Source organism: Pantherophis guttatus, chromosome 17 (genome assembly GCF_059756535.1).
Source record: "Pantherophis guttatus breed Tessera chromosome 17, ASM5975653v1, whole genome shotgun sequence".
NCBI classification, from domain to species: domain Eukaryota; kingdom Metazoa; phylum Chordata; class Lepidosauria; order Squamata; family Colubridae; genus Pantherophis; species Pantherophis guttatus.
The window spans coordinates 8326368-8354295 of NC_142079.1; the positions used below are offsets into that span (position 1 = coordinate 8326368).

At 42.6% G+C, this 27928-nt stretch overlaps 1 protein-coding gene across 2 annotated transcripts; it reads left to right on the plus strand.

Moving 5' to 3' along the window:
- The first annotated feature begins 3409 nt into the window (after window positions 1-3409).
- TOP3B (DNA topoisomerase III beta) lies at window positions 3410-27774 on the plus strand. Of its 2 annotated transcripts, none has more exons than XM_087880222.1 (18): window positions 3410-3783; window positions 7056-7175; window positions 9203-9334; window positions 9644-9750; window positions 10510-10584; window positions 12109-12305; window positions 13054-13210; window positions 14102-14215; window positions 14413-14503; window positions 15804-15958; window positions 18285-18390; window positions 19045-19191; window positions 20123-20296; window positions 21131-21259; window positions 22761-22910; window positions 24448-24548; window positions 25950-26151; window positions 27236-27774. In XM_087880222.1, exons 2-18 carry the CDS (start codon window positions 7106-7108, stop codon window positions 27718-27720), a joined length of 2592 nt encoding a protein of 863 aa, XP_087736348.1. In that variant the 5' UTR covers window positions 3410-3783; window positions 7056-7105; the 3' UTR covers window positions 27721-27774. The 2 variants fall into 2 exon arrangements, with proteins under 2 accessions (XP_087736348.1, XP_087736349.1); XM_087880223.1 differs by having other exon boundaries at window positions 3426-3869.
- Window positions 27775-27928: the final 154 nt, after the last annotated feature.

The window sequence follows — 27928 nt, forward strand, 5'->3', positions numbered from 1 at the left end:
CCTTGAGTAACAAGGGTGTGCACATGAAAGCGACTGAGAGTAGTTACGAATAAACACAGTCAACACAGAGATACACTGAGTTGTGTTTACTTTCAGGAAATAGTAAGGCACAGCCCAATAAACAGTCCGAGTCATACACATATAATGCAGGAGATAGCCAAAATGACAGTCCAGGGATAATCCAGTAACGAAGTCTTCTTACCAGTCGTCGTAGTCATTCACAATAAACAGTTCTTCTGGATTTGCAAACAGTAGCATATAGAGATATCAGAGAGCAAGATCAGCCAAGAGAAACAAACCATGTTTCTAGCTCCCTCTTAAGGACATTGGCAACAGAGCTAACCAAGCAGGACACAGTATGATGCAATATAGCAGTCTTAAAGCTACATTGATGGTTTATATATTGCCAACCCAATAAGTTAGGTAATAGCCATTTCCTAACAGCGTGCACCCCCAAAATGCAATGTGAGCGTCCCCCGTGCATGCGCCCCAGCCCCCGCACGTTCACATGCATCCCCCACGCATGTGCCCTGCCCTCCTTGCCCATTCTTGGCTTCCAGGTTAGTGCAGGTGGCGTTCCAGGCCCAAAATGGGGCGTGGGGGGGGCCATGCGCAGCGCCCCCGTGACCCATTTTGGCTTCTAGGTTGGTGCAGGAGGCCTTCCAGGCCCAAAATGGGGCACAGGAGGGCGCGTGCATGCACGCACTCCCCCCAAAATGCAATGCAAGCACCCCCTGCGGTTGCGCTCTGCCCCCACAGGTGGACACGGGCATCCCCCACATGCGCCCCACCCAGGGGTAGGTTCTACTTATCTTTACTACTGGTTCGCAATGGGAACGTCCATGCGCTTGCTTTGCTCGTGCACGCTTGTGCACGCTTGCTTCTGCACATGCGCAGATCATCCATCATGATGTCTGGGCGGGTGGGCGGAGCCTCCTGCCACTTTTACTACCGGTTCGTAAGAACCGGACAGAACCGGGAACAACCCACCACTGGCCCCACCCCTTCCCATGCATGCGCGGCAGAGACCTGAAAACCAGCTGGCCAGCAGGAAGTAGGAGAGCATGTGCAGTGGAGCTGGCCTGGAGCGACGGCTGGCATGCCCCACATGTGCCATAGGTTCGCCATCACGGTTATAAACTCCTGGCGTGCGTGGCTAAAAATAACAGAACTTTAATCCTTTTTCTTTTTTCTACTATTTTCCTTCATGACCAGGTTACAAAGAAAGGGACAAGCTTCTTAGCTAGTTGATGCATTAAAATGACTCTTAAATGCATGGTTGGTATCAAAAGATTTAAGTCCCAACAAATTTATTCAACTACCTCTGTGTGAGAGGGGGGGTATAGTTCTGAAATAGCTTTTCGAAACAATAATTTCTGGATTTTTTTTTTTAAAAAATCTTAATTCGTCTGCTATATTATTGCGATTTCTTTAGCATCAGCACAAGTGTAAGGACTCCCTAAATTTATTCAACAGAATGTCAGATTAAAAATAAGATCTTCACCTTCTCATTTTCTATATTTTTTTTAAGTTATAAAAAGTTTAAAGCAGCAACCTGTATCAACCATCAGTTTCAGTTAATAATATTTGTGATACATTTTTGAATGTTCAGTTGATCGAGTTTCATGTTTAATGAATAAAGTATATAATAATTTATTTATTTATTTATTTATTTATTAGTTCAATTTATATGCCACCCTTCTCCGAAGACTCAGGGCGGCTTACAATGCACTTATAGCAATAGCCTTCATTCTTTTGTATATACCTGCTTATTAGGGCTTTTGCCCCCCCCCCAAGCGGTGTTTCTACAAAGTCAGTTTATTGCCCCCACAATCCGGGTCCTCAATTTACCTATCTCGGAAGGACGGAAGGCTGAGTCAACCTTGAGCCTGGTGAGATTTGAACTCGCACTAATTGCAGGCAGCTGGCAGCTAAGTGCTACATAACAGCACTTAGTCCGCTGTGCCACCAAGGCTCTTCTATGGAACTGTTTCTATTATTGGTTAGAAAAGAGATATAAAAGATAAAAGCTTTACGATTATATTTAAACGTTTGATAGGCGGAATTTTGTTTTAGTAAGGAGATATTAAAATGGTTTGTATAAAGATCAAGATAGAAGAAAGTTCCTTTTTTGGAAGAAGAAGAAGGACTGAAGATAACACCGAGATGTCACAAGGAGGGGGCGACAGATGTACTAAATGTTTGTTTGTTTGTTTGTTTGTTTGTTTGTTTGTTTATATATATATATATATATATATAAATTTAAATTTATATACCGCCCTTCTCCCGAAGGACTCAGGGCAGTGAACAGCCAAAGGTAAAAAAACATAGAATACAAAAATTTAAAAGCAATTTAAAAGCCTTGATAGTACAGTGGTCTAAGCACCCTGTTATTAACACAGCTGCCTGCAATTAACTGCTGGTTCGAATCTCTCCAAGGCTCAAGGTTGACTCAGCCTTCCATTCTTTCTAAGGTAGGTGAAATGAGGACCCAGTTTGTGGGGGCAATAAGCTGACTTTGTATAAATATACAAAAGTATGAAGGCTATTGCTTAATGCATTGTAAGCCACCCTGAGTCTCCGGAGAAGGGCGGCATATAAATCAAATTAATATATATATTATATTATATATTGCTCCTGGAAGCACGAAGCCGAGAACACCAGCCTGAAGATGACGAATGAGACTTCGTCGAAACGTCGCCAAGACACTTCCAATTTTACGTGGGAGAAGACCCGAATAACCAAAGACCTACATACAAACACCCGTGAAAACCTGAGAAAACATATATATATATATATTATATATATATTATAAAAGTGCGGCATATAAATCAAATTAATATATATATATATATATATATATATATATATATAGATAGATAGATAGATAGATAGATAGATAGATAGATAGATAGATAGATAGATAGATAGATATAGATATAGATATAATATTATATATATATATATATATATATATATATATATATATATATATATATACACATATATACATACACACACACACACACACACACACACACACACACACACACACACACACACACACACACACACACACATATATATATATATATATATATATATATATATATATATATATATATATATATATATATATATATATATAAAACAATTTGGCCCAACAATTAAAATACCCCATTTAAAATTCAAATCAAAACTAAACAATTGGAGAAGTTAGGCCAATATAATATTGTAAAAAATAATAAAAAGTTATATACAAAAAAAAAGTATAGAATAATAATAATAATAACAACAACAACGTTTGTTTGTCGCCCATCTCACACACACACCCCTTTAATTGCACGCGCCCTTGCCAGGTGAGAAATAAAAGAAGCCGGAATCGGAGACCCGCCACTCGCGGGGCGAAAGGATGCTGCGTCTCCATGGCAACGCGCGCGGAGGACCAGCCGCCAGGAGGGATACAGGAGCCGGAGAGCATCACCGGCCGGCTCGTGGGGGAGATGGAGAAGAAGGCGGCGGACGGAGGCGGCGCTGGCTTCGGCTGACCCGGCAGTAGAAGCGGCGGGGAAGGCGGTGTCGGAGGCCGCCTCCTCTTCCTTCTCCTCCGCCTCCTCCTCCACCTAAACCCGCTTCTGGGCTCCGCCTCGCCGGCGTGCATTGAACCCGCGGGGCAAAGCAGGCGGGGATGCCCCTCGCGGGCTGGGGAGGGGGGCTCCGGATCCAGCGGGGAGCCGCCTTCCATTGCACGCACGCCCACCTGTCCTTGCACGTTGCAGGGAGGTGAGCGAGCAAGCCTTTTGCACCTTTTCCCACGACTCCTGGGTTGGCTATCCCACGAGAGACACGCGTCCCCGCGAGTGGGGCAGGTCAGGTTAAGGGGGGTTGGGGTCGTGGGATGGAACTCCTAAGGGGGGAGTGGTGGGCTATGTGCGCGGGAGAGAGAGAGAGCTGTTCTTGCAGGATTTTAAATCTCTTCTCTCTGAATTGTTGTTCAGGTTTGATCTCTGGCTTCTGTAAATCGATCAATAAAAACCTTATCGATTAGGATTTTGCAATCTATTGAAATGTAAAAGATCAAGCGGGAGAAAAGGGCATTAGAGAAGAAGGAAGGATTAAAAAGAAAAAAGAAAATATAGAATTGCCCCCTCCCTTTTTTTTCCCCTATGGAATGATTGGCATCTTATTTTTTTTCTCTCTTTTTAACCGGTTTTTTTTCTATATATTTTTTTCTATTCATATATATATATATATATATATATATATATATATATATATATATATATATATATATATATATATATATATATATATATATGTATATATGTATATATGTATATATGTATATATGTATATATGTATATATGTATATATGTATATATGTATATATGTATGTATGTATGTATGTGTGTGTGTATATATATATATATATATGCAAGTCTTGGCGTATTTGGGTCTTTTCAGGTTTTGGTGTATTTGGGTCTTTTCCTGTGTAAGATTGAGAATATCTTGGCGACGTTTCGACGAGGTCCCACTCGTCATCTTCAGGCTGGTGTCTTCGGCTTCGTGCGAAAGAAAAAGACTGATGGCCAAAGACACCAGCCTGAAGATGATGAGTGGGATCTCGTCGAATCGTCGCCAAGATACTCTCAATCTTACACGGGAAAAGACCCAAATACACCAAAACTTACATATACATATACATATACATATACATATACATATACATATACATATACATATACATATACATATACATATACATACATACATACACACACACACACACACACACACACACACACACACACACACACACATATATATATATGTATATATATAATCATTTTATTCATAAACATTTTTGAATATAGTGTATTGTCAGGGTATACCATTTACAAGAAAAAACAGGGAGGGGGGAAAGGCCAAATAGAAAATAGTAATCAATATTAACACAGGAACTAATAAAATAACACATGTACTGAGAATAATAGTAATAAAATAACCAAATAATTTTAACTAAGTTTCTTTTTATATTGGCTTACTTACATTTTTGTTAATTACGATGAAAAGTGTAGTTATAAACCTTCTCTATTTTTGACGCTGGTAAAATTGATCATAGGCTGTTCTTTTGCTCATTGGGCATTTTTATCAAAATTTTTATCAAAACAATTCTTAACAAATAACTAACATTTCTAACTAACTAACTAACATAAGAATTCAACAGACATTATTTGGGCAAGGGAAGATCCTAAAATAACTTTTGCCGTGGCTGTGTTTCTAATTGCAGCCTGAGGAATTCATGCTTTATTAATAGCAAAGCTATTAATTTTTTATCGTATGTGGTTATGCTTTGGGGTTGTTGTTTTTTTGTCTGAACTGGATCTATATAACCCAGTTAATCCTTATTCCAATACAAAAATGGTCACAATACAGGGTGGTTTGTTCAAAATCTAGGTTAAACTAACTAATAAGATAACTTTGTATAAAATATACAAAAGTATGAAGGCTATTGCTTAACGCACTGTAAGCCGCCCTGAGTCTCCGGAGAAGGGCGGCATATAAATCAAATTTAAAACAACAACAACTGTGTGAGACTTGGTGTGTTTGTGAGAATGCAGATATAATGTGAATGCTTAGTAGCTTAATCCTAAAACAGAAGTAGCCATCCATCAATCATGGGAAGTCATTGAGAATTGGGCTGCATGCACATTTAATAATTAATATATTATTACGATGATGACGATTGGTTGCACAGTCGTCCAGATGTTCAGCCTGGATTGGCATTTTTATTCACCTATTGAGTTCTTTTCAAGGACCTGGATTAGACAGATGTTATTTGATGTTGTCCAAGGTCTCATCGCAGGTTGTAAGCTGTTCTTTCGTAATTGACCGTCGCAGGATGTAAGCTGTTCTTTCGTAATTGACCGTGGGGATTTTTATCAATGCTGGTTTTCAAGGGGTGTTCCAGATGTTTGAGATTGCATCCAAGGCACCTTTATTATTATTGTGGTTGGTTGCAGTCTTTTTTGGGGGGGGGGGATAGGTAGAATTTTTATCCCCCTATTAAGTCCTTCCCAAGGACCTGGAATTGGTATATGTGGATGTTTAATGGTGTTAAAGAAATCATAGGATGTAAGCTGTTCGAAATCAAGCTGCCTTTTGCAATTGACTGATGGGGATTTTGTCAATGCCGATGGTGTTCAAGGGGTGCTCCAGATGTTTTCGGATTGCACCCAAGGCGCCTGTGACTATTAGTACTATCTTCGAACCGGTCATAAGCTATTTTATTGAATGCTTTTATAACTTTGAATGGTGGTTAAATGGTTGTAAGCCAAGGTCTTCCTTGAACAATATAGAATTAGGTCTTGGAAAGTGTTTATACCTAATAAACATTTTCACACTAAATCTGGCAAATTATACTGGAAGAGAGTTTTCAAAAAGAGTACATTAGGCACCAGGTGGGCAGATGTTCTGGGCAAGCAAACAGAGAGTCAGTTTGGTCTAGTGGTGAAGGCACCAGGCTAGAAAATAGGGGACTGTGAGTTCTAGTGCTGCCTTAGCTAAGATAGCCAGCCAGGTGACTTTGGGCCAATCGCCAGGAGACAGTGAGTTCTAGTCCTGCCTTAGCCATGAAATCGAGCTGGGTGATTTTGGGCCAACCACTAGGAGACTGTGAATTCTAGTGCTGTCTTAGCCATGAAAGCCGACTGGGTAACTTTGGGCCAACCACCAGGAGGCTGTGAATTCTAGTGCTGTCTTAGCCATGAAAGCTGACTGGGTAACTTTGGGCCAACCACCAGGAGACTGTGAATTCTAGTGCTGCCTTAGCCATGAAAGCCGGTTGGGTGACTTTGGGCCAGTCCCTCTCTCTCAGCCCAACTCACCTCACAGGGGTGGGGAAAATAGGAGGAGGAAGACATTGTATATCACTACCTTCTGTTTGTAAAAATAATAAAGATGGAATACAAATAAAGAAACTGAGAAAAGAAACTGAATTTTTCGGCCCTCCTTTCCAAAGGATTCAATAATGTTTTTTTTTCCCCCTTGTTTAGGCTGAAATATTTTCTTCCAGTTTGAAGGTCTTAATCACCATTACCTGAAGATGAAGATAGTCCTTATGGTAGCTGAGAAGCCTTCTCTGGCTCAGTCCATCGCCAAAATCCTTTCAAGAGGTTTGGGGGAAAAAAGGATATTCTGTTAATATTAGTTACAATTTTAAATGTCAATATTCCAAGCATTATTCACTCACTCACTCACTCATTCATTCATTCATTCAAATTAAATATAATGTCTAAGTATATTGATAATGTATAAGGTCTATTTACCCATGTAGCATGGCTGTATTATCCTTCTCATCTTTTCTACTACCTTCTCTTGTTGGCATTATTATTATGATTACAGTATTATTATTCTGGAATAGAATAGAATAGAGTAGAGTAGAGTAGAGTAGAATAGAATAGAATAGAATAGAATAGAGTAGAGTAGAGTAGAGTAGAGTAGAGTAGAGTAGAGTAGAGTAGAGTAGAGTAGAGTAGAGTAGAGTAGAGTAGAGTAGAGTAGAGTAGAGTAGAGTAGAGTAGAGTAGAATAGAATAGAATAGAATTCTTTATTGGCCAAATGTGATTGGACACACAAGGAATTTGTCTTTGGCGCATACATAAAAAGACAAAATACATTCGTCAAGAATCATAAGGTACAACACTTAATGATACATAAAGTACAAATAAGCAATCAAATCATACTAGGAAATAATATAAATCGTTAGGATACCGCAATTAGTTACAGTCATACAGTCATAAGTGGGAAGAGATGGGTGAGAGGAACGATGAGAAGACTAATAGTAATAGTAATGCAGAGAGAGGTTTTACACTGGAGACAAATTCCTTGTGTGTCTAATCACACCAAATAAAAGTATTCCGTTTCTATTTCTACAGCGGCCCATCTTGGTCAAGGACTCTGGGAAGCTTCCAATTTTAAAAACAGATGATTGTTAAAATACTAAAAACGTTTTAAAATGGTAAAAGCCCAAATTAAATATCAATATATAAATATAATAAGGGCCGAGGTGGCTCAGTGGGTAGAGTGCAGCACTGCAGGCTACTTCAGCTGACTGCTAGCTGCAGTTCGGCAGTTCAAATCTCACCGGCTCAAGGTTGACTCAGCCTCTTATCCTTCCGAGGTGGGTAAAATGAGGACCCAGATAGTTGGGGGGAAAGAGGCTGACTCTGTAAACCGCTTAGAGAGGGCTGGAAAGCACTGTGAAGCAGTATATAAGTCCAAGTGTTACTGCAATTCCTTCCTTCCTTCCTTCCTTCCTTCCTTCCTTCCTTCCTTCCTTCCTTCCTTCCTTCCTTCCTTCCTTCCTTCCTTCCTTCTATCCATCCATCCATCCATCCTTCCATCCATCCATGCATCCATCCATCCATCCATGATGCACCGTGGTTAGAATGCAGTATTGCAGGCTGATTCTGCCCACAGCCAGGAATTCGATCCTGACCGGCTCAAGGTTGACTCAGCCTTCCATCCTTCCGAGGTTGGTAAAATGAGGACCCGGATTGTTGGGGGCAAGAGGCTGACTCTGTAAACCACTTAGAGAGGGCTGTAAAAGCACTGTGAAGCGGTATATAAGTCTAAGTCCTATTGCTGTTGCTATAATTATTGGGCTTTTCTTCAAAATTAAATGCGTTGAATGTACAATAAAATAAAACATTAATAAAATGTTAACAGCAAGGCATTTATTTACCTTAAAATCAAAACCATTATCTGTTTTGATTTTAAGGTAACTTGATGTATGCTTGATGTCAGTGGTGAAATCCAATTTTTTTTACTACCGGTTCTGTGGGCGTGGTGTGGCTTGGTGGGCGTGGCTTAGTGGGCGTGTCAGGAGAAGGATATTGCAAAATCTCCATTCCCACCCCACTCTGGGGGCCAGCCAGAGGTGGTATTTGCTGGTTCTCCAAACTGCTCAAAATTTCCGCTACCGGTTCTCCAGAACCTGTCAGAACCTTCTGGATTTCACTCCTGCTTGATGTACAACTTGATCTTTGCCCTTATCTCATTTTTTTTAATTTTTTTCATTTTGGTTGTTTCCTAAAAAGATCTCTTTGAAGTTGTAAACTTGAAAGGATGTTTGTAATATCTGGCCTTTTTTTTTTTTTTTGTGATGCAATATTGTTGGGGGGGTTTTCGCCCACTGTAGGAAACATGTCGTCTCGCAAAGGGTTAAATGGAGTGTGTTCTGTCCATGAATTCACCGGTCCTTTCATTGGACAAACCGTCCATTTCAAGATGACGTCAGTATGTGGTCATGTGATGACACTGGATTTTATAGGTAAAATAATCATTCTTGGCTATTTACTTCCACTTTGCTGTAAGCTGTAAGCAAGAAGGATGCAATGCAGAGCAGTTTCAAGGGAATTCCAATCCCAACACTTTAGATTAGTACAGATAGTCCTCGATTTATGACCAAATTGAGCCCAAAATTTATGTTGCAAAGTGAAACATTTCTTAAGTAATTTTGTCCCCTTTTACGACTTTTCTTGCCACAGTTGTTGCTTCTAGTCCTGAAATAAATATTATTCTAATTCTTTACAAAGATGTTATTGTTGATGATGGTGATGATGTTATCTGCCCTTTTTAGGAAAATACAACAACTGGGATAAAGTTGATCCCGCTGAACTTTTTAGTAAAGCGCCAACCGAAAAGAAAGAAGCCAACCCAAAACTAAACATGGTGAAATTCTTACAGGTAATGAACTCTTTGGAATTTGCTTAGAAATTTAACTATTTATTGACCTGATTGTGAGAGCCAGGTTGATCTTTTAGGACCTGTCCGCACGAACAAGCAAAGCCCCATCCATGGGATGCACACGAAGCTAATTCCCCTCCGGTCTGTGGAAAAACCTTTCCCCACGGAACCGCTCCCTGGTTCCCAAACGGCCGGAGGCCACTGACTTAGGGTCATGGGTGGGTTCCTGGGGGTTCGGGCGATCCTCTAGCCAAAGATCTCCGGTGTTTGGCGAACCCCCAAATGCTACCCCTGGCTGGCCATGCCCACACCCACCACGCCCCTCCCAGGAGTCCCCACATGGCCTGTTCATCATTCCAGGTAAGTATACGGGCTGCGCAGAGGGACTGGGAGGGCAAAAAATGGGTCTACTGGAGGTTCCAGAAGTCCGGAAACGGGCCTGTTTCTGGCCTCCGGACCACAGGGGAAGCAGTTTTTGCCCTCCTAGAGGCTCAAGGAAAGCCCCTGGAGCCTGGGGAGGGCGAAAAATGTCCCTCGCCTGCTGTGATGCAGGCGGTCGACTAGGCCACATCCATCCAGCAACGGGGCAGCAAACCTGTTGCTAAAGGATCTGAAGTCCACCTCTGCTTAGGGTCCATCCCATTCAGCCGTCCAAATTGGTGGAAATGCTCAAAAATGGGATCTCAAGAGTTTTGGCACGCAACCAAACCATTGAACAGTGAATTAAATGTATCTTTCCTTTGATTATTTTTTTTTCAGGTGGAAGGGAGAGGTTGCGATTACGTTGTTCTGTGGCTGGATTGCGACAAGGAAGGTGAAAATATATGCTTTGAGGTACATGTCTCAGGACCAAACTGTAACATTTCCCTTCGTTTAACCAGGTTGCCCCAAAGTGCTTTTTTTCAGGACTTTCTTGTTTTTTCTTTTGAAGACGTTTCGCTTCTCCTCCAAGAAGCTTCTTCAGCTCTGATGGGATGATGGGGAATGGAAGGATTGATATTCCTTGCAGACAGCTGGTCATTTGCATCCTTTCAGAGGGTCTTTGAAGCACCTTAGAGGTTTTATCTGTGTCCTCAGGGTCACCTGAGTAGTGCAAATGGTTCCTGTAGTCTGCCATTTTTTCCTCTGGAAATCCATTCCTACTCACACACCATTCAAAGGGTGTCCATCCCAAATTGTATAGCTACGAGGACACAGATAAATCTCCAAGTCAGAGCTGTCAAACTCCCAGCCCGCGAGCCAGATGCATCATGCACTGGCCATGCCCACGGTTTAATGAAGGGGGAAAAAGTCCCGATACGTCACGTCACTCTGCTGTGACGACGTGAGTTTGACACCCCTATTCCAAGTGCTTCAACGACCCGCTAAAAAAACTGCAAATGACCAGCTGTCTGCAAGGAATATACAGACCACAAGAAACGCAGAGGTGGGCTGCTGCTGGTTCAGACCAGTTTGCCTGAACCGGTAGTTCTGATTCTGCACGGTTTGGAGAACTGGCAAATCGGACTACTGTCTGACCCCTCCCCATTTTTATGACCATTTTTCCAGCCAAAATCGGCCTGAAAACAGCCCCAAAAATGGCCTGAAAACAGCCCAAAAAACAACCCATTTTTTCGGACTGTTTTCAGGCTGATTTTTGGGGCTTTTTCAGTGATTTTTTGGGTGAAAAATGGCCCGAAAACAGCCCAAAAAAATGCCCACAGAACAGGCTGTTTTTCGGGCCATTTTCTGGGCTGTTTTCAGGCTGTTTTCTAGCCAAAATCACCCCAAAAATGGCCTGAAAGCAGCCCCAAAAAGGCCTAAAAATGGACCAATAAACAGCCAGAAAATGACCCAAAAATGCCCACAAAACAGGCTGTTTTTCGGGCTGTTTTCAGGTCATTTTTTCCGCCAAAATCGGCATGAAATCAGCCTGAAAACAGCCCCCCAAAAGTCCAAAAAGCAGCTAACCCAGCTTCTCGTCCTCTTGCAACCAGTTTTCCCAGTCTAGCTTGATGCAGTCTCTCTCTCTCTCTCTCTCTCACACACACACACACACACACACGTATGCGCACACACACACACACACACACACAAACAGGTTGAATCTTTCTTTCCTCCCCCCCCCCCACTGGAGACCCCTGGATTCTCTCCCCAACCATGCCTGCCCCATACAGGTACCACTGACATAGAGTTGGCCATGCCCACTCAGTCACATGACCGCCCCAGCCACGCCCACCCAGCAGAGAACCAGTTGTTAAAAAATTTGGAACCCACCACTGAAGAAACACCTCGCTTAGCAACAGAAATGTTGGGCTTGTTTGTGGTCATAAGCCGAGGACTCTCCGCACCCCACACATTTGGCTTCCTTGGTTCTAGGTGCTGGATGCGACCCTCCCCGTCATGAATAAACCCCGTGGAGGCGAGAAGACGATCTACAGAGCCAAATTCAGCTCCATCACTGACACGGATATTTGCAACGCCATGAACCAGTTGGGGGAACCCAACCACAACGAAGCTCTGTCGGTGGACGCCCGGCAAGAGTTAGACCTGCGGATTGGCTGTGCGTTTACAAGGTGTGTAAACCAGATTTCCTATCTTGGCTTCTTATTTTTCCTGGGCCTTTCATGGACCACTAGTTTTGGCCATTCCATGCATGTCATAAACAGAGGGATAGAATCAAGATCATGTGAAATAACGGGACAGGAGATAGTTTTATCTCCAGAAATCTTCCTCCTGGGTATAATCGGAGATGGCTTTAAAAACAACAAAACGCAACTCATAATCCAGATTACAACTGCGGCTAGATTAGCCTTTGCGAAATACTGGAAAAATAAATCCATACCCTCAGAAGAAATACTAATAAACAAAATCCTAAGAGTGCGCAGAAATGGCAAAATTGACGAGTGAGATAAATAATGAGGACAAATCTAAATATTATGAAGTATGGGGAAATTGGTACAATTGGTTGAAGAACAAGCCCAAAACATTATTTTAGGATATGACTTGTTATGCACCCGAAATACGAGCTATATTGCATAGAATATTGTACAGCTAAGGATGTAGTTTATTTAACGTATGATTCCGTAAATTGTATAAACACTGTACCTCTGAAGGAAATAGAGATTGTATATTTTCTTTTATAATGGAAAAATTTAATAAAGTATATTTAAAAAAAGAAAAAAAAAGAATCAAGATCATGTGAAGTGTTAATACTACTTTATAATGCCTTGGTAGTGGAATTTAAAACTGTGTTGGCTATTTTGGCAGCTGTCGCACGCTGTTCCTCTTATTTCCTCTTATGTTCTCTGTTCATTCCTACAGGTTTCAGACAAAATATTTCCAGGGCAAATACGGCAATTTAGACAGTTCGCTGATCTCCTTTGGGCCTTGCCAGACCCCCACCCTGGGGTTCTGCGTGGAGCGCCACGATAAAATCCAGTCGTTCAAACCCGAAACCTACTGGGTGTTGCAAGCCAAGGTAATCTGCTCCTGATTCTTCCGGCCTCCAGTTGTTTGGGAATCTTTAATTCCCACCTCAAAAATCATACAGTTAGTCCTTGATTTACAACAGTTCGTTTAGTGGCCATTCAAAGTTACGACGGCAATGAAAAATGGGACTTTTTTCACACTTAACGACAATTGCAGCCTCCTCATGTTATCAAAATTCAGACTCTTGGCAACTGACTCATATTTATGTCCCGGGGTCCTGTGATTCCCTTTTGCGACCGTCAAGGCAATGGGGAAGCCAGATTCACTTAACAACCATGTTATTAGCTTAACAAATGCGATGATTCACTTAACAACGTGCAAGCAAGGTCGTAAAATAGGGAAAAAAATTCACCTCACAAATGTTTCACTTAAGAACAGAAATGTTGGGCCGTTCAAAGTTACAACGGGCAGTGAAAAAAATGACTTGTGGCCGTTTTTCACACTTAATAACGATTGCCACCTCCTCATGGGATCAAAATTCAAACGCTTAGCCACTGACTCATATTTATGACGGTTGCAGTGTCCCGGCCTCACGTGATCCTCTTTTTGCGACCTTCTGACAAGCAAAGTCAATGGGGAAGCCAGATTTCACTAACTTAACAACTGCAGTGACTCACTTAACGGTGGCAAGAATGTTGGTAAAATGGGGCGAAACTCACTTCCCAAATGTTTCACTTAAGACAAAAGAAATTTTGGGCTGAATTGTGGTCCTAAATCAAGGATCATCTGTATTTAGCTCAAAACTTTCAGAATATATATAAATCTAATAAAACAAAACATAAAACAAAACAATGTGGTCTGAAAAGACCATCGTGGTAAATCCTGATGGAAGAACTTGAGAGGTGGCATTTTGTTTTTCTAAAAGTTTTCTTCTTATCAGGTTACTCCCGAAAAAGACAGTTGTTTGACTCTAGAGTGGGACAGAGTCAGGATCTTTGACCGAGAAATTGCTCAGATGTTTTTGAACCTAACGAAAATGGCGAAGGAAGCCAAGGTAAGACCAAGTTAGTGTCGTCTGCAAAAGTAGTCTGCAAAATTTAATCTACCTTGTGGTTTACATTGGATCAGTGGTGGGTTTGCTATCCTTCCTCTTGCTCTTGTAAATTAGAGAGAATGAAATTTAAATGAGTTTTTCCTAGAACTTTGATTTATCCGGATAAAATGGTTAAGGAACATCCCGGTTTTTTGCAGGTTGAGTCTGTGAGTAAAAAGGAGAAAGTGAAACAACGACCTCTGGCTCTTAACACGGTGGAAATGTTGCGGGTTGCCAGCGCTGCGTTGGGTAAATACGGCAGGATTCCTTCCTTTTAAAAAATAATAGCAGTGGCGCTTAGACTTATATACCGCTTCACAGCCCTCTCTAAGCGGTTTACAGAGTCAGCCTCTTGCCTCCAACAATCGGGGTCCTCATTTTATGGTACCGACCTTGGAAGGATGGAAGGCTGAGTCAACCTTCAGCCGGTCAGGATCGAACTCCTGGCAGTGAGCAGAATTAGCCTACAATACTGAATTCTAACCACTGCACCAGGAAGGAAGGAAGGGGGAAGGAAAGGAAAGGAAAGGAAAGGAAAGGAAAGGAAAGGAAAGGAAAGGAAAGGAAAGGAAAGGAAAGGAAAGGAAAGGAGCAAAATAGGGAAGGGAAGGGAAGGGAAGGAAACAAAAATAGGGAAGGAAAGGAAAGGAAAGGAAGCAAAATAGGAGGGAAGGAAAGGAAAGGGAAGGAAGGGAAAGGAAAGGAAAGGAAAGGAAAGGAAAGGAAAGGAAAGGAAAGGAAAGGAAGCAAAACAGGAGGAAAGGAAAGGAAAGGAAAGGAAGCAAAATAGGAGGGAAGGGAAGGAAACAAAAATAGGGAAGGAAAGTAAAGGAAAGGAAAGGAAGCAAAATAGGAGGGAAGGAAAGGAAAGGAAAGGAAAGGAAAGGAAAGGAAAGGAAAGGAAAGGAAAGGAAAGGAAGCAAAACAGGAGGGAAGGAAAGGAAAGGAAAGGAAAGGAAGCAAAATAGGAGAGAAGGAAAGGAAAGGAAAGGAAAGGAAGCAAAATAGGGAAGGGAAGGGAAGGAAAAGAGGAAAGGAGAAAGAAAGGAAAGGAAAGGAAATTACAATAGCACTTAGATGTATATACAGTACCGCTTCACAGTGCTTTACAGCCCTCTCTAAGCGGTTTACAAAGTCAGCCTATTGCCCTTAACAATCTGGGTCCTCATTTTACTGACCTCGGAAGGATGGAAGGCTGAGTCAACCCTGAGCCTGGTGAGATTTGAACTTGCAATAATTGCAGGCAGCTGGCAGCTAAGTGCTACTTTAACAGCACTTTAGTCCGCTGTGCCACCAAGGCTCCCCCCCCTCTTCTTTGTTGTGGCAGCCCCCCAAATATTGAAAAACTGCTATCATGTCATCCCCTATTCCTTCTTTTCTCCAGATTGGCCATACCAATTCCTGCAACTGTGTGTTGTATGTTTTAGTCCCTTAAGCATCTTAGTTGCTCTTCTCTGAACTCCTTCCAAAGTCTCAACATCTTTTGCATGATGCGGTGACTATTCATTTTCAACCTATTTTTTTTTCCCCAAACTGTTTTTATCTGTAGGAATGGGACCGCAGCATACGATGCAGATAGCTGAACGTCTTTATACCCAGGGCTACATTAGCTACCCTCGAACAGAAACGACTCATTATCCTGAAAATTTCGATTTGAAAGGCCCTTTGCGACAACAAGCTAATAATGCTTTCTGGGCTGAAACCGTAAGTGACTGTCAATTCATCTCGTTGCCAAAAGACACTTCGAAATCAAGGCAGGCCTAAATTTCACAGGGAATCCTTGACGTGCGACCGTTTGTTCAGTTTGTCCGTTTGCAATTCCGACAGACTTATCTAGGGCAGGGGTCAGCAACCTGCGGCTCTGGAGCCGCATGTGGCTCTTTCACCCCTCTGCTGCGGCTCCCTGTCGCTCAAAATATCACTCACAGCCGCCAGTGTGCGACACTTGCCGGCACGTGATTTATTGAGCTTTTCAACCCCCGGTTTTACCCAACCATGGATAAATCCAAGAAAAGAAAAGTTTCAGAAGAAAACAGAACATTTAATTCAAGTACATATGCTAGTTTTGTGGCTGCTCAAGAAATAGTCAGGCACGGGAAGGGTTTTGTGACTCCCGGTGTTTTCTTTTCTGTGGGAAACGGGTCCAAATGACTCTTTGAGTGATTAAGATTGCAGACCCCTGATCTAGGGGGTACATGTGTTGTGGCCCGCCAGTAGCCAGCGGCAGTTATCAGCTGCCTCCAGAGCTAAACAGTAGTGAGGCAGAGAAACAGCTGGAGCCTGTTCCCGGTTGTGCACATGCGCAGAGCTGCCAGTAGAAAAGAACAGCTAAGAAATCGGGGTCGACTTGGGAGTAAAGCCACAGGTGGACGATGAATGGCCCCTTCCATAGGAAATAAAAGAGATTGGCCAGGAGCCAGGTATCTCCTCGCAGTCGGACAGTGAAGGAGATAAGTCTTGGCTGGATCCACGCCAGCGTCAGAGAGACAAGCGCACACAACAGAAAAGGAGGCGTGCCAGAGATTAAGCTGAGTCACTGGACCACACCCCACAGGGGATATAAGGGGGTGAGGTGGCCATTCAGACTCTGTGACGGACAAAACTAACTACTATCGAGTCACATTGCATCTTTGGAAACAACATTATCTGCCTTGGATTTAATTACGGACTGGACTTGACAATTCTTGAACTGTGTGTATCTTGTTTATGAGTAAAGTTCTTGGCAAGCGGCTACTGGGTTGCTGCCAATCCTCTTATCGAAAGAATTGGTTGTCTGCCAGTTTATTTAACCCCCGGCTGTCTGTTTGTGTGCGTGTGTGAGACGGGGACAGAACAATGGGCTTTTGCAGGAAACAATTTGTTCGTTCGTTCCTTTGGTTCAGGAGTGTAAAGATCTGTCTGTGACTCTCAGAGACTCTGTGCCAAGTCTTTCCTTGCACAGCACTGCCTTTGGAAAATATTTACATGGCAGCTTTCCAAGCCAGATAAGCTCTGTGGTCATAAATACACCTTTGAAAGACTGTTTGCCAGGCCTCTGCTGAAAGTGAATGAGAGGAATTTACATTCATTTCATAAAAGGGGTTTTATCTGAACCAGGATTCTACTTCACACTTTTTGGGGGAAGCCTAAATCAGAACTATATGTAATCCACATTCAAAGTTCTGATTTTCACCCCTCTGTGGTCACATGTTGGCTCAAATTTAAGCTGTTTGTAGTGTCCACACAGTCCCGATCTTAGTCCCAGCAAAACCTCTTTTATTTTCACGGCTGTGAATTATTGTCATTCCCAGTCCAAAAGGCTTCACAAACAGTCTTTCAGGGGAATTTTTATAAACACCCACCTTATCTCCCTTGGAATGCTGCCAGAGAACTAATTGCCAAATGCAGGGCAAAGCCAAACTTAGCACAGAGTCAAATAGAACTTTTCAAAGCTTGAACTGACCAGATGAATTAATTGCTTCCTGCAAAAGCTCACGTCCCGGTCGCTCCTCTTTTATGTCTTATGGGAGGGGCCAATCATCTCCAAGCCTTACTCCCAAGTCGACCCTGTTTTCTTAATTGTTCTTGTCTTCTGGCAGCTCTGTGCGTACACACACTGGGAACAGGCTCCCGCTGTTCTTCTGCCTCGCTGATGTCAGACTCCGGAGGCTCCGGAGGCAGCACATAACTATCAGATGGCCTTGGTCCCCTCTCTGCCTCCGATGCAGAGCCCTCATCCGAGCTTTCCCCAGCCCCCAGGACTGACCCAAGTTCCTCCCCAACCTCACTGTCCAACTCTGCTGCCAGCTCCACTGGCCCCTGGCGGGCCACAACACCGTGATTCTTTTCACAACCGTGACAAGAAAGATGGTAAAACGGGGCAGAACTCACTTAACAACTCTCTTGTTTAACAGAAATTTGGGGCTCAGTTGTTGTCCGTAAGGCATTGATTACCTGTAGCTAACTTTAGTCTGCTCCAATCAATCTTTGGTTCGGCCAGAGGTGGCCGGCCCTTGGCTCATGTATGCTCTGTCGGTGGTTTTCTCCCAAGGTCAAAACATTATTGGTGGAAGGCATCAACAGGCCACGGAAAGGCCACGATGCTGGAGATCACCCCCCCATCACCCCAATGAGAGCGGCCTCTGAAGCAGAATTAGGTGAGCGATTATTCATGTTTGCAAAACTTGTTCCGAACCCAGCTTCCCAAACACGACAAGCCCTCTGACGTGAACTCAAAAGAGTCCTTTAATTAGAAATCCCCGGCAAAAAAATTTCTCTCGCAAGCTAACGAGTCTGTCCGGCAGCGAGATGAATAGTTGTCTGCCACATCTATTCATCTCCGCCCCCTGCTTTTTATCCCCAGAGCTAGGGTGGGGCTTCGCTAGCAGCAGTGGCTCTTCCGTCCCGAGGACCAGCCCATAGATTTCCACTGTTCTCCTCTCCTCTGCCTTCTGAGCATCTGCGCATCAGGCACTGGACCCAGCTGTTCCTCCTCTTCCTCATCAGCCACCTCCAGACCTGGGGGCTGTTGACTCTCCATCTGAGGGCTGACGGATGGCCCAGGCTCCGTCTCTCTCTCTCTCTCGCTCTGCCAGCTCCATTCCGTCTTCCTCCTTGGAGCTCTCAGGTTGCCTTGATGCTGGCCTTGAGTCCCACGCCATCTCCTCCTCTGAGTTGGCTGCTGGAGGGGCCGTCAGCCGTCAGGCCACAATAAAAACATTCCAGAAACATTACAAACTGTCTTGGACGGACTGGCCATCCACTTAGCAACTGGTCAAAGTTATAACAGCAGCACCCTTGTGTATTTCCAGGGGGTGATGGATGGAGGCTCTACGAATACATTACAAGGCACTTTATCGCCACTATCAGTGCTGACTGCAAATACCTTCAAACTACTATTGCGTGCAGCGTTGCCTCGGAACGTTTCACCTGCATAGGAAAGACAGTTCTTTCGCCAGGTAGGAAAGAGGTTAAGGCACGGTCTTGGGACAGATTTTTTTTTTCTTTTTGTACTTTTGCTTCTTTGTCTTTCTTTCTTTCTTTCTTTCTTTCTTTCTTTCTTTCTTTCTTTCTTTCTTTCTCTCTTCCTTTCCTTTCCTTTCTTCCTTTCCTGTCTGTATGTTTCTTTCTTTCTTTCTCTCTCTCTCTCTCCCTTTCCTTTCCTTTCCTTTCCTTTCCTTTCCTTTCCTTTCCTTTCCTTTCCTGTCGGTATGTCTCTTTCTTTCTTTCTCTCCCTCTCATTTCCTTTCCTTTGCTTTCCTTTCTTCCTTTCCTGTCTGTACATCTCTTTCTTTCTCTCCCTTTCCTTTCCTTTCCTTTCCTTTCCTTTCCTTTCCTTTCCTTTCCTTTCTTCCTTTCCTGTCTGTACGTCTCTTTCTTTCTCTCTCTCTCTTCCTTTCCTTTCTTCCTTTCCTGTCTGTATGTCTTTCTTTCTCTCCTTTCCTTCCCTTCCCTTCTCTGTCCTTTCCTCCTTTCCTTTCCTTTCCTTTCCTTTCCTTTCCTTTCCTTTCCTTTCCTTTCCTTTCCTTTCCTTTCCTTTCCTTTCCTTTCCTTTCCTTTCCTTTCTTTTTCTCCTTTCCTTTTTATTTTTTTGTTTTTTTCTTTTCCTTTCCTTCCTTCCTTTATAAACCTTGTAATACAAAAATTATGAAAAGCATTACTAAGCTCTTTTTAAAAAATAGCTAAGATTCGTTCAGAATCACCACTTGCTTTTTTAAAATAAATCTTCCTTCCTTCCAACCTTCCTTCCTTCCTCCCTCCCTCCCTTGTTCTTTATAAACCTTTGAATATAAAAATTATGAAAAATATTACTTAGCTCTTTTTAAAAAATTAGCTAAGATTAGTGCAGAATCACCACTTGCTTTTTTTTTTTTTTTAAATCCCTTACAGGGTTTACAGAAGTTATGCCTTGGCAAAGCATCCCGTTGGAAGAGAGCCTCCCCAGCTGTGACCGAGGAGACCTCTTCCCTGTGAGCGAAGTGAAGCTCCTGGAGAAGCAGACCTGCCCGCCCGATTATTTGACGGAAGCTGAACTCATCACGTTGATGGAAAAACATGGGATAGGTAGGAAATGGTCCTTTTTGGTGGCATGCTTAGCATAAGTTGGTGGTGGAAAGGATCTTTCTTCAGACGATGGTCATCTCACGTTTCTTCCAAGGTTTAGGGAGTATGAGGAGGTGGCGATGGTAAGGTTGACCTCCTTAGTTCTACGTTGCTTCTCTCCTTGATTAGTCTCCATCTGTTGCTTCTTGTCCTACCCTCAGGTGCTTTGGAGAATAGCTTGACTCCCTCTTCTTTGGGGCAGCCCCTGAGATATTGGAAGACTGCTATTATGTCTCCCCTGGTCCTTCTTTTCATCAAACTAGCCAGGCCCAGTTCCTGCAACTGTCCTTCATATGTTTTAGCCTCCAGTCCCCTCATCATCTTTGTTGCTCTTCTCTGCACTCTTTCTAGAGTCTCCACATCTTTTTTAACATCGTGGCGACCAAAACTGGATGCAGGATTCCAAGTGTGGCCTTACCAAGGCATTATAAAGTGGTATCAACACTTCATGTAATTAATACATGATAATAAAACCCTCTGGAATGATCTACCCCCAGAGATACGAGTGATCCCAGACCTCCAGACTTTTCGTCCGGCCCTTAAAACTTACTTTTTTCAGTTAGCCGGGCTGGCCTGATTCTATGTTGGTTTTAAAGTTCGATACTGATTTTTAGTTGAAATGTTTTAAATTATGGGCCAAATTTCATTTAATTATTTTTAAAATTATTTTAACTTTTGTGTACAAATGTTTTTACTTTGGCTGTTCACCGCCCTGAGTCCGAAAGGAGACGGGCGGTATATAAATCTAATAAAAGATAAAGATAGATAAAGAAGATAATACTGTATTATTGTTAGGAACGGATGCCAGCATTCCAGTCCATATCAACAACATCTGCCAACGCAACTACGTCACTGTGGAAGGCGGCCGCAGACTGAAACCTACCAACCTGGGCATAGTTTTGGTACACGGCTACTACAAAATAGGTAATGTGGCATTTTGCAGTGGGGGAGGACAACGCTAGGGAAATTGAAGGAGTAAATTTGCGTCTTGTAGCCAGGTTATTTGAAGGACCCCCTCTTAACTCACATGGAGAAGTTCCTCTGTTTTTCTTGGCAATTGAAGAGAAGTGGTCAGGTCCCAGAATTCTCCAGCCAGGATGTTTTAAGACGGATGGACTTCAACTTCCAGAATTCCCTAGTCAGCATGCTTTGAGACTGGTAGACTTCAACTCCCAGAATTCTCTAGTCTTCATGTTTTAAGATTGGTGGACTTCAACTCCCAGAATTCCCTAGCCAGCATGCTTTGAGACGTGTGGATGTCAACTCCCAGAATTCCCCATGGTTGGGGAATTCAGAATTTCCCATTCCCGAGGCAAGTTAAAAAAAAAAAAAAAAAGCATAGCAATTGAAGTATTAAAGTGGGCAAGAGACGATGGGTAGATGATTTTTTCCCCCTTTCTTTATTGTTATTTTGACTTGCTTTTCCTTCTACCCCTCTTCCTTTTAAAGTATAGCAATTAAAATATAAATAATTAAAATATAAAGCAGGCAAGAGATGATGGATGGAAGATTCCTTTTCTCAGTTGCTGTTTTGAATTGTCTTTCCCTATCTCTCCTTCTCTATTCTTTTTCTTTTTTTCTCTCTTTTTGTATGCAGGTGACTTGATTAGAAGTTAGACAGGAAAGAAAGAAAAGGCTTTTTCATATAGGGTGGTATGATTAAAAGCTAGAATAAGGGATAGAAATAAAGGGAATATTAACGTATTACAATTTTATTTGATAAAATGAAAGTAATAATGAGAAATAGATGGAATAACTGAATAATGATAGACTGTAACCTAATATACTAGATGTGTATTGTTATGGGAATTTCATAAGTTGATTGAATGTAATAATCATGTTTAATCTGATCAGATTTGTTTGCATTGGAATGTATGGCACGCATTGATTTGACATTTTGATAAAAAATAAAAAAAAATAAAAAACTTTTTTTAAAAAAGAATTCCCCATTTCCCCCTGGTTGGGGAATTCTGGGGGTGCGGAGTCTACAACTCTTAAAATTGCTGAGTTTGCAAAACAGAGATCTAAAGAAAGAGCCTGGATAGCTCAACAGACAGAGCTCTGTAATTTAACACCAGCTGTCTGCAATTAAAGTAAGATCGAATCTCACCAGGCTCAAGGTTGACTCAGCCTTCCATCCTTTCTAAGGTAGGTAAATTGAGGACCCAGTTGTGGGGGCAATAAGCTGACTTTGTATAAATATACAAAAGTATGAAGGCTATTGCTTAATGCATTGTAAGCCGCCCTGAGTCTCCGGAGAAGGACGGCATATAAATCAAATTAAAAATAATTAAAAAATAATAATAATAGGATTCCATGCATTTTGGACAAATCCTGGCTGTTTCTCCCAGGCTGACTTTTCTTGGACATCCCGTAAACTTTTCATCGATCTCATTTTTTTTTTGGCCTCTTCCTACCTGTTCAGATGCGGAGCTGGTGCTCCCGACCATCCGTAGCGCGGTGGAGAAGCAGCTCAACCTAATTTCTCAAGGGAAAGCCAACTTCCATCAGGTGCTAGAGCACACCTTGGATATCTTCAAAAGGAAGTTCCACTACTTTGTGGATTCCATCGCAGGTAGGTCTCAACAACTCCTCCCCTGGCTGGCGTTTATTTAGAATGTGCAGTCGTTAAAATGTGCAGGGGAGACAGGATAGCAGTGTTCCAATATCTCAGGGGCTGCCCCAAAGAAGAGGCAGTCAAGCTATTCTCCAAAGCACCTGAGGGCAGGACAAGAAGCAATGGGTGGAAACTCATCAAGGAGAGAAGCAACTTAGAACTAAGGAGAAATTTCCTGACAGTTAGGACAATTAATCAGTGGAACGACTTGCCTCCAGAAATTGTGGATGCTCCAACACTGGAAGTTTTTAAGAAGATGTTGGATAACCATTTGTCTGAAGTGGTGTAGGTTTCCTGCCTAAGCAGGGGGTTGGACTAGAAGACCTCCAAGGTCCCTTCCAACTCTGTAATTCCTAGTCTAGTCTAGTCTAAAAGAAAAATAACATGTATGAGTCAGGGGTTTATACTGCTGGATACCTAAGAATCTTATTCTTTCCTCCCCACTTTTTTTCTTTGTTTTGCCTTTTTGGTTGGTTGCTTTTTATTTAATAAAAATAGAGATTTATTTATTTTTTTAAAGAAGAATTTACAGTCATGACATGGTAGTTTTGGGGAGAAATATTCCTCCATTGAATCGTAACTTTGCTTCTTAGGAATTGTCGAACTATTCAGTGGTTTATTTCTGGTTATGAATACGAAAGAGTTATTATTACAGGGTTCTACAGATAGCTCTAGAGTGGATAAAATATAAATGTATAACAGCTGTAGATCAGAACCCTCTTTCTTTCTTTCTTTCTTTCTTTCTTTCTTTCTTTCTTTCTTTCTTTCTTTCCCTCCCTTCCTCTCTCTCTTTCCATTCTGTCTTTCTGTTTCTTTCTTTCTTTCTTTTCCTTCCTTCTTTCTTTTCCCGCCTTCCTCCCTCTCTCTCTTTCCTTTCTGTCTTTCTGTCTGTCTGTCTGTCCTTCTTCCATTTCTTTCATTTCCTTCCCCTCCTCTTGCTCTTCCCCTTCCCCTCCCAACCTCCCTGTCTTCCTTCTTTCCTTCCTTCCTTTTTTCTTCCAATTTTTTTCTATTTATTTGTCACTTTTTCCTTACTTTTCTATCTTTTTCTTTCTTTCTTTCTTTCTTTCTTTCTTTCTTTCTTTCTTTCTTTCTTTCTTTCTTTCTTTCTTTCTTTCTTTCTCTTTCTTTCTTTCTTTCTTTCTTTTCTTTCTTTCTCCCTCCCATTCCTTTCATTTTCTTCCCTTCCTCTTCCCCTTCTCCTTCCCCTCCCTGTCTTCCTTCCTTCCTTCCTTCTTCCCTCCCTTCCTTCCTCCCTCCCTTCCTTCCTTCCTTCCTTCCTTCCCGCCTTCCTTCCTTCTTCCATTTCTTTTCTATTTATTTATTACTTTTTCCTTACTTTTCTATTTTTCTCTAAATATGTATTGTTTTTACTTGGCAAAAAACCACCCTTCTTTAATACCGTTTTTTTTTTTTTAGAACAGACAGGGTGATAGAGGTGTGCGCTTTCAAAATTGCTGACCTTTTTGTCCCACCTGCCCTCCCTTCCCTCCAGGTATGGATGAGTTAATGGAAGTGTCTTTTTCACCTCTGGCTGCCACAGGAAAGCCCCTCTCCCGATGCGGCAAATGTCATCGTTTTATGAAATACATCCAGGTAAAGAAAATCTGGAATTTAAGCCGACTTTAAAGGAAAAGAACTGTGATGTGATTTTTTTTTTAATGGTTGCATGATTTTTTTATGTATTTATCGGCAGCTTTGTCAGTGTATAAGAATTCATGAATTGGAATAGACATAGCAACAGCCAATGGGGACTGTTTGGTGCAGGGGTGAAATGCTACCGGTTCGGACCGGTTCTCTTGAACCGGTAGTAAAAAATGCTACAGGTTTGGGCGAACAGGTATTTCCAACGATCAGCTGGGCGATGAGCAGCTGTGACGTGTGATTTATATTAGCTAAAATCGTCGGATTTCCTGCTTTCTAGCTAATCTAAATTGCGTGGCACAGCGGTCCATTCCCCCCCTCGCTGGTCTACTTACCGTTACAGACTCGGAAGGCTTCAAAATGTTCCTATTTTAGCGCTGCACGGATGCGCCTCAGGCACGCAGGCGCACGTGAAGCGCGCACTCAGAAGCAGACGCACAAAACCAGTAGCAGAATTCAGAGGATTTCACCGCTGGTTTGGTGACTCGGACATTTTGGCGCCTGGGCGTGGCTTAGCTTGACTGTTATGTATGATAGAATTGGTTTGTCCTTGCATTATTGCTTCGGTTGTTCTGTGCTTCTGTGATTTCTGGTTCTGGCTTCTGCTGCATGGGTATTGTATACATGCATCATGTTTTATATTACTGTATAGAAAGAAGCTTCTTTTATACATGACTCCTGCTGAATTCGTTACTTGTGTGCTGTTTGGATTGCTGCAAACTCTTAACAAGCTTCCTTTTATTTTTTTTTTAAATGTAGTCCAAGTAGTCTTTTGATTTAGAAATGGGTAAAATGATTTAAATAGATTAAATTAAATTAATTTAAATTAAACCGGTCAGTCCTAGAGGAGATCAACCTTGACTGCTCTTTAGAAGGCCAGATCCTGAAGATGAAACTCAAATACTTTGGCCACCTAATGAGAAGGAAGGACTCATTGGAGAAGAGCTTAATGCTGGGAACGATGGAGGGCAAAAGAAGAAGAAGGGGACGGCAGAGAACGAGGTGGCTGGATGGAGCCACTGAAGCAGTCGGCGTGAGCTTCAATGAACTCCAGAGGATGGTAGAGGACAGGAAGGCCTGGAGGAACGTTGTCCATGGGGTTGCGATGGGTCGGACACAACTTCTCAACTAACAACAACAACAACAAAAATGATTTGTTTGTTAAGGTGGAAACTACAATTGTTTTTTTTATAAAAGACTAAATATCCTTTATGCACTTTTTTTATTTTAACTAAAAATGGAATCAAAATGAAATGGCCATTTCAGGATCTGATGGGAACTGGCTTCTCCAGAAACTTATTTTCTTAAAAGTTTTGAACTTTGTCTTTTTGTTTCTTGTTTTTTTTTTTTTAGGCCAAACCAAGCCGTCTCCACTGCTCGCACTGCGACGAGACCTACAGCCTTCCCCAGAATGGGACGATCAAACTGTACAAAGAGTTGCGATGCCCTCTGGATGATTTTGAGCTGGTGCTGTGGTCTTCCGGTTCCAGGGGGAAAAGTTACCCGCTGTGCCCTTATTGTTACAATAACCCTCCTTTTAGGGATATGAAGAAAGGTGAGATTTCGCAGAAGGAGATATAAACTGTATATATATAATACAATACAGTACAATACAATACAGCACAATACAATAATAATACAATACAATACAATACAATACAATACAATACAATACAATACAATACAATACAATACAATAATAGAGTTGGAAGGGACCTTGGAGGTCTTCTAGTCCAACCCCCTGCTTTTGCAGGAAACCCTACACACTTCAGACAAACGGTTATCCAACCTCTTCTTAAAAACTTCCAGTGTTGGAGCATTCACAACTTCTGGAGGCAAGTTGTTCCATTGATTAATTGTTCTAACTGTCTAACTATATATTCTAAATATATGGCCTTGCATTTCTCAACCTTGGCCAACTGAAGACGGATGGATTTCCACTCCCAGAATTTTGGGAGTGGAAGTGCATGCACCTTAAAGCTTGGGGAATTCTGGGAGTGGAAGTCCATCCATCTTTAAACATGCTGTCTGGGGAATTCTGGGAGTTTAAATGACCCATCTTAAAGTACGCTTGCTGAGGAATTCTGGGAATTGTGTCTACCCATCTTAAAAGATACTGGGGAATTATGGGACTTTTAAGTCACTCCTTAAAGCATGCTGGCTGGGGAATTATGGGAGTTATGTCTACCATCTTAAAAAATATTTGGGAATTCTGGGAATTTAAGTCACTCCTCTTAAACCATGTTGCCTTGGGGATTCTGGGTGTTGAAGTGACCCGTCTTAAAGTACGCTGGCTGGGGAATTCTGGGAGTTGTGTCTACCCATCTTAAAAGATATTAGGGAATTCTGGGAATTTAAGTCACCGCTCATCAGAAGGCCGCAAAAGGGGATCGATTACATGACCCCAGAATATTACAACTGTCAGAAGTCCATGCCAGTTGCCAAGCATCTGAAGTTTGATCACATGACCATGGGAATGCTGGAAAGGTGGTATCTGTGTAAACCAGTCCTAAGTCGCTTCATTCAGCGCCGTTGCAACTTTGAACGGTCACTCTGTGAACCGTCGTAAGTGGAGGACTACCTGTATTTATTTTAAAACCCAGCTTCTTCTTCTTCTTGCTTACCCCCCACCAATTCAGGAATGGGTTGCAACGAATGCACCCACCCCAACTGCCAACATTCGCTGAACCAGTTGGGCATCGGCCAGTGCGTCGAGTGCGAAAGTGGGGTGCTGGTGTTGGACCCCATCTCCGGGCCCAAGTGGAAAATGGCCTGCAACAAATGCAACGTGGTGGTGCATTTCTTCGAAAACGCGCACAAGGTGCGGGTATCGGCCGAGACGTGCGACACCTGCGACGCCGCCCTGGTGGACGTGGATTTTAACAAGGCCAAGTCGCCGCTGCCCGGAGGTGAGACCCAGCACACCGGCTGCGTCTTCTGCGACCCCGTCTTCCAAGACCTGGTGGAATTGAAGCACGCGGCCATGAAACACCCCATGCACCGGGGCGGGCAGGGGAAACGGCAGGGGCGAGGAAGAGGCGGCAAGGGCCGGCGGCTCGGGGGAAGGCAGCCCCCTAAGAAGCCGAAAGACAAGATGGCGGCCCTCGCAGCTTATTTTGTATGATCCGCCGTTGCGCAGAAAGCCTTTCGTAATAAAATCCCCCCCCCCCCGGAGAAAGCTTCTTTTGGTTGGTTTTATTGTGTGGGAAACCCCCTCCCCAGAAGAATGAAATATTTTGAGAATTTTTTTTAAAAAGAGACAGAATATTATATTTCCCTAATGGAGAAACATGTTTTTAAAGGCAGAAAGCAACCCCCACCCACCCCCAAAT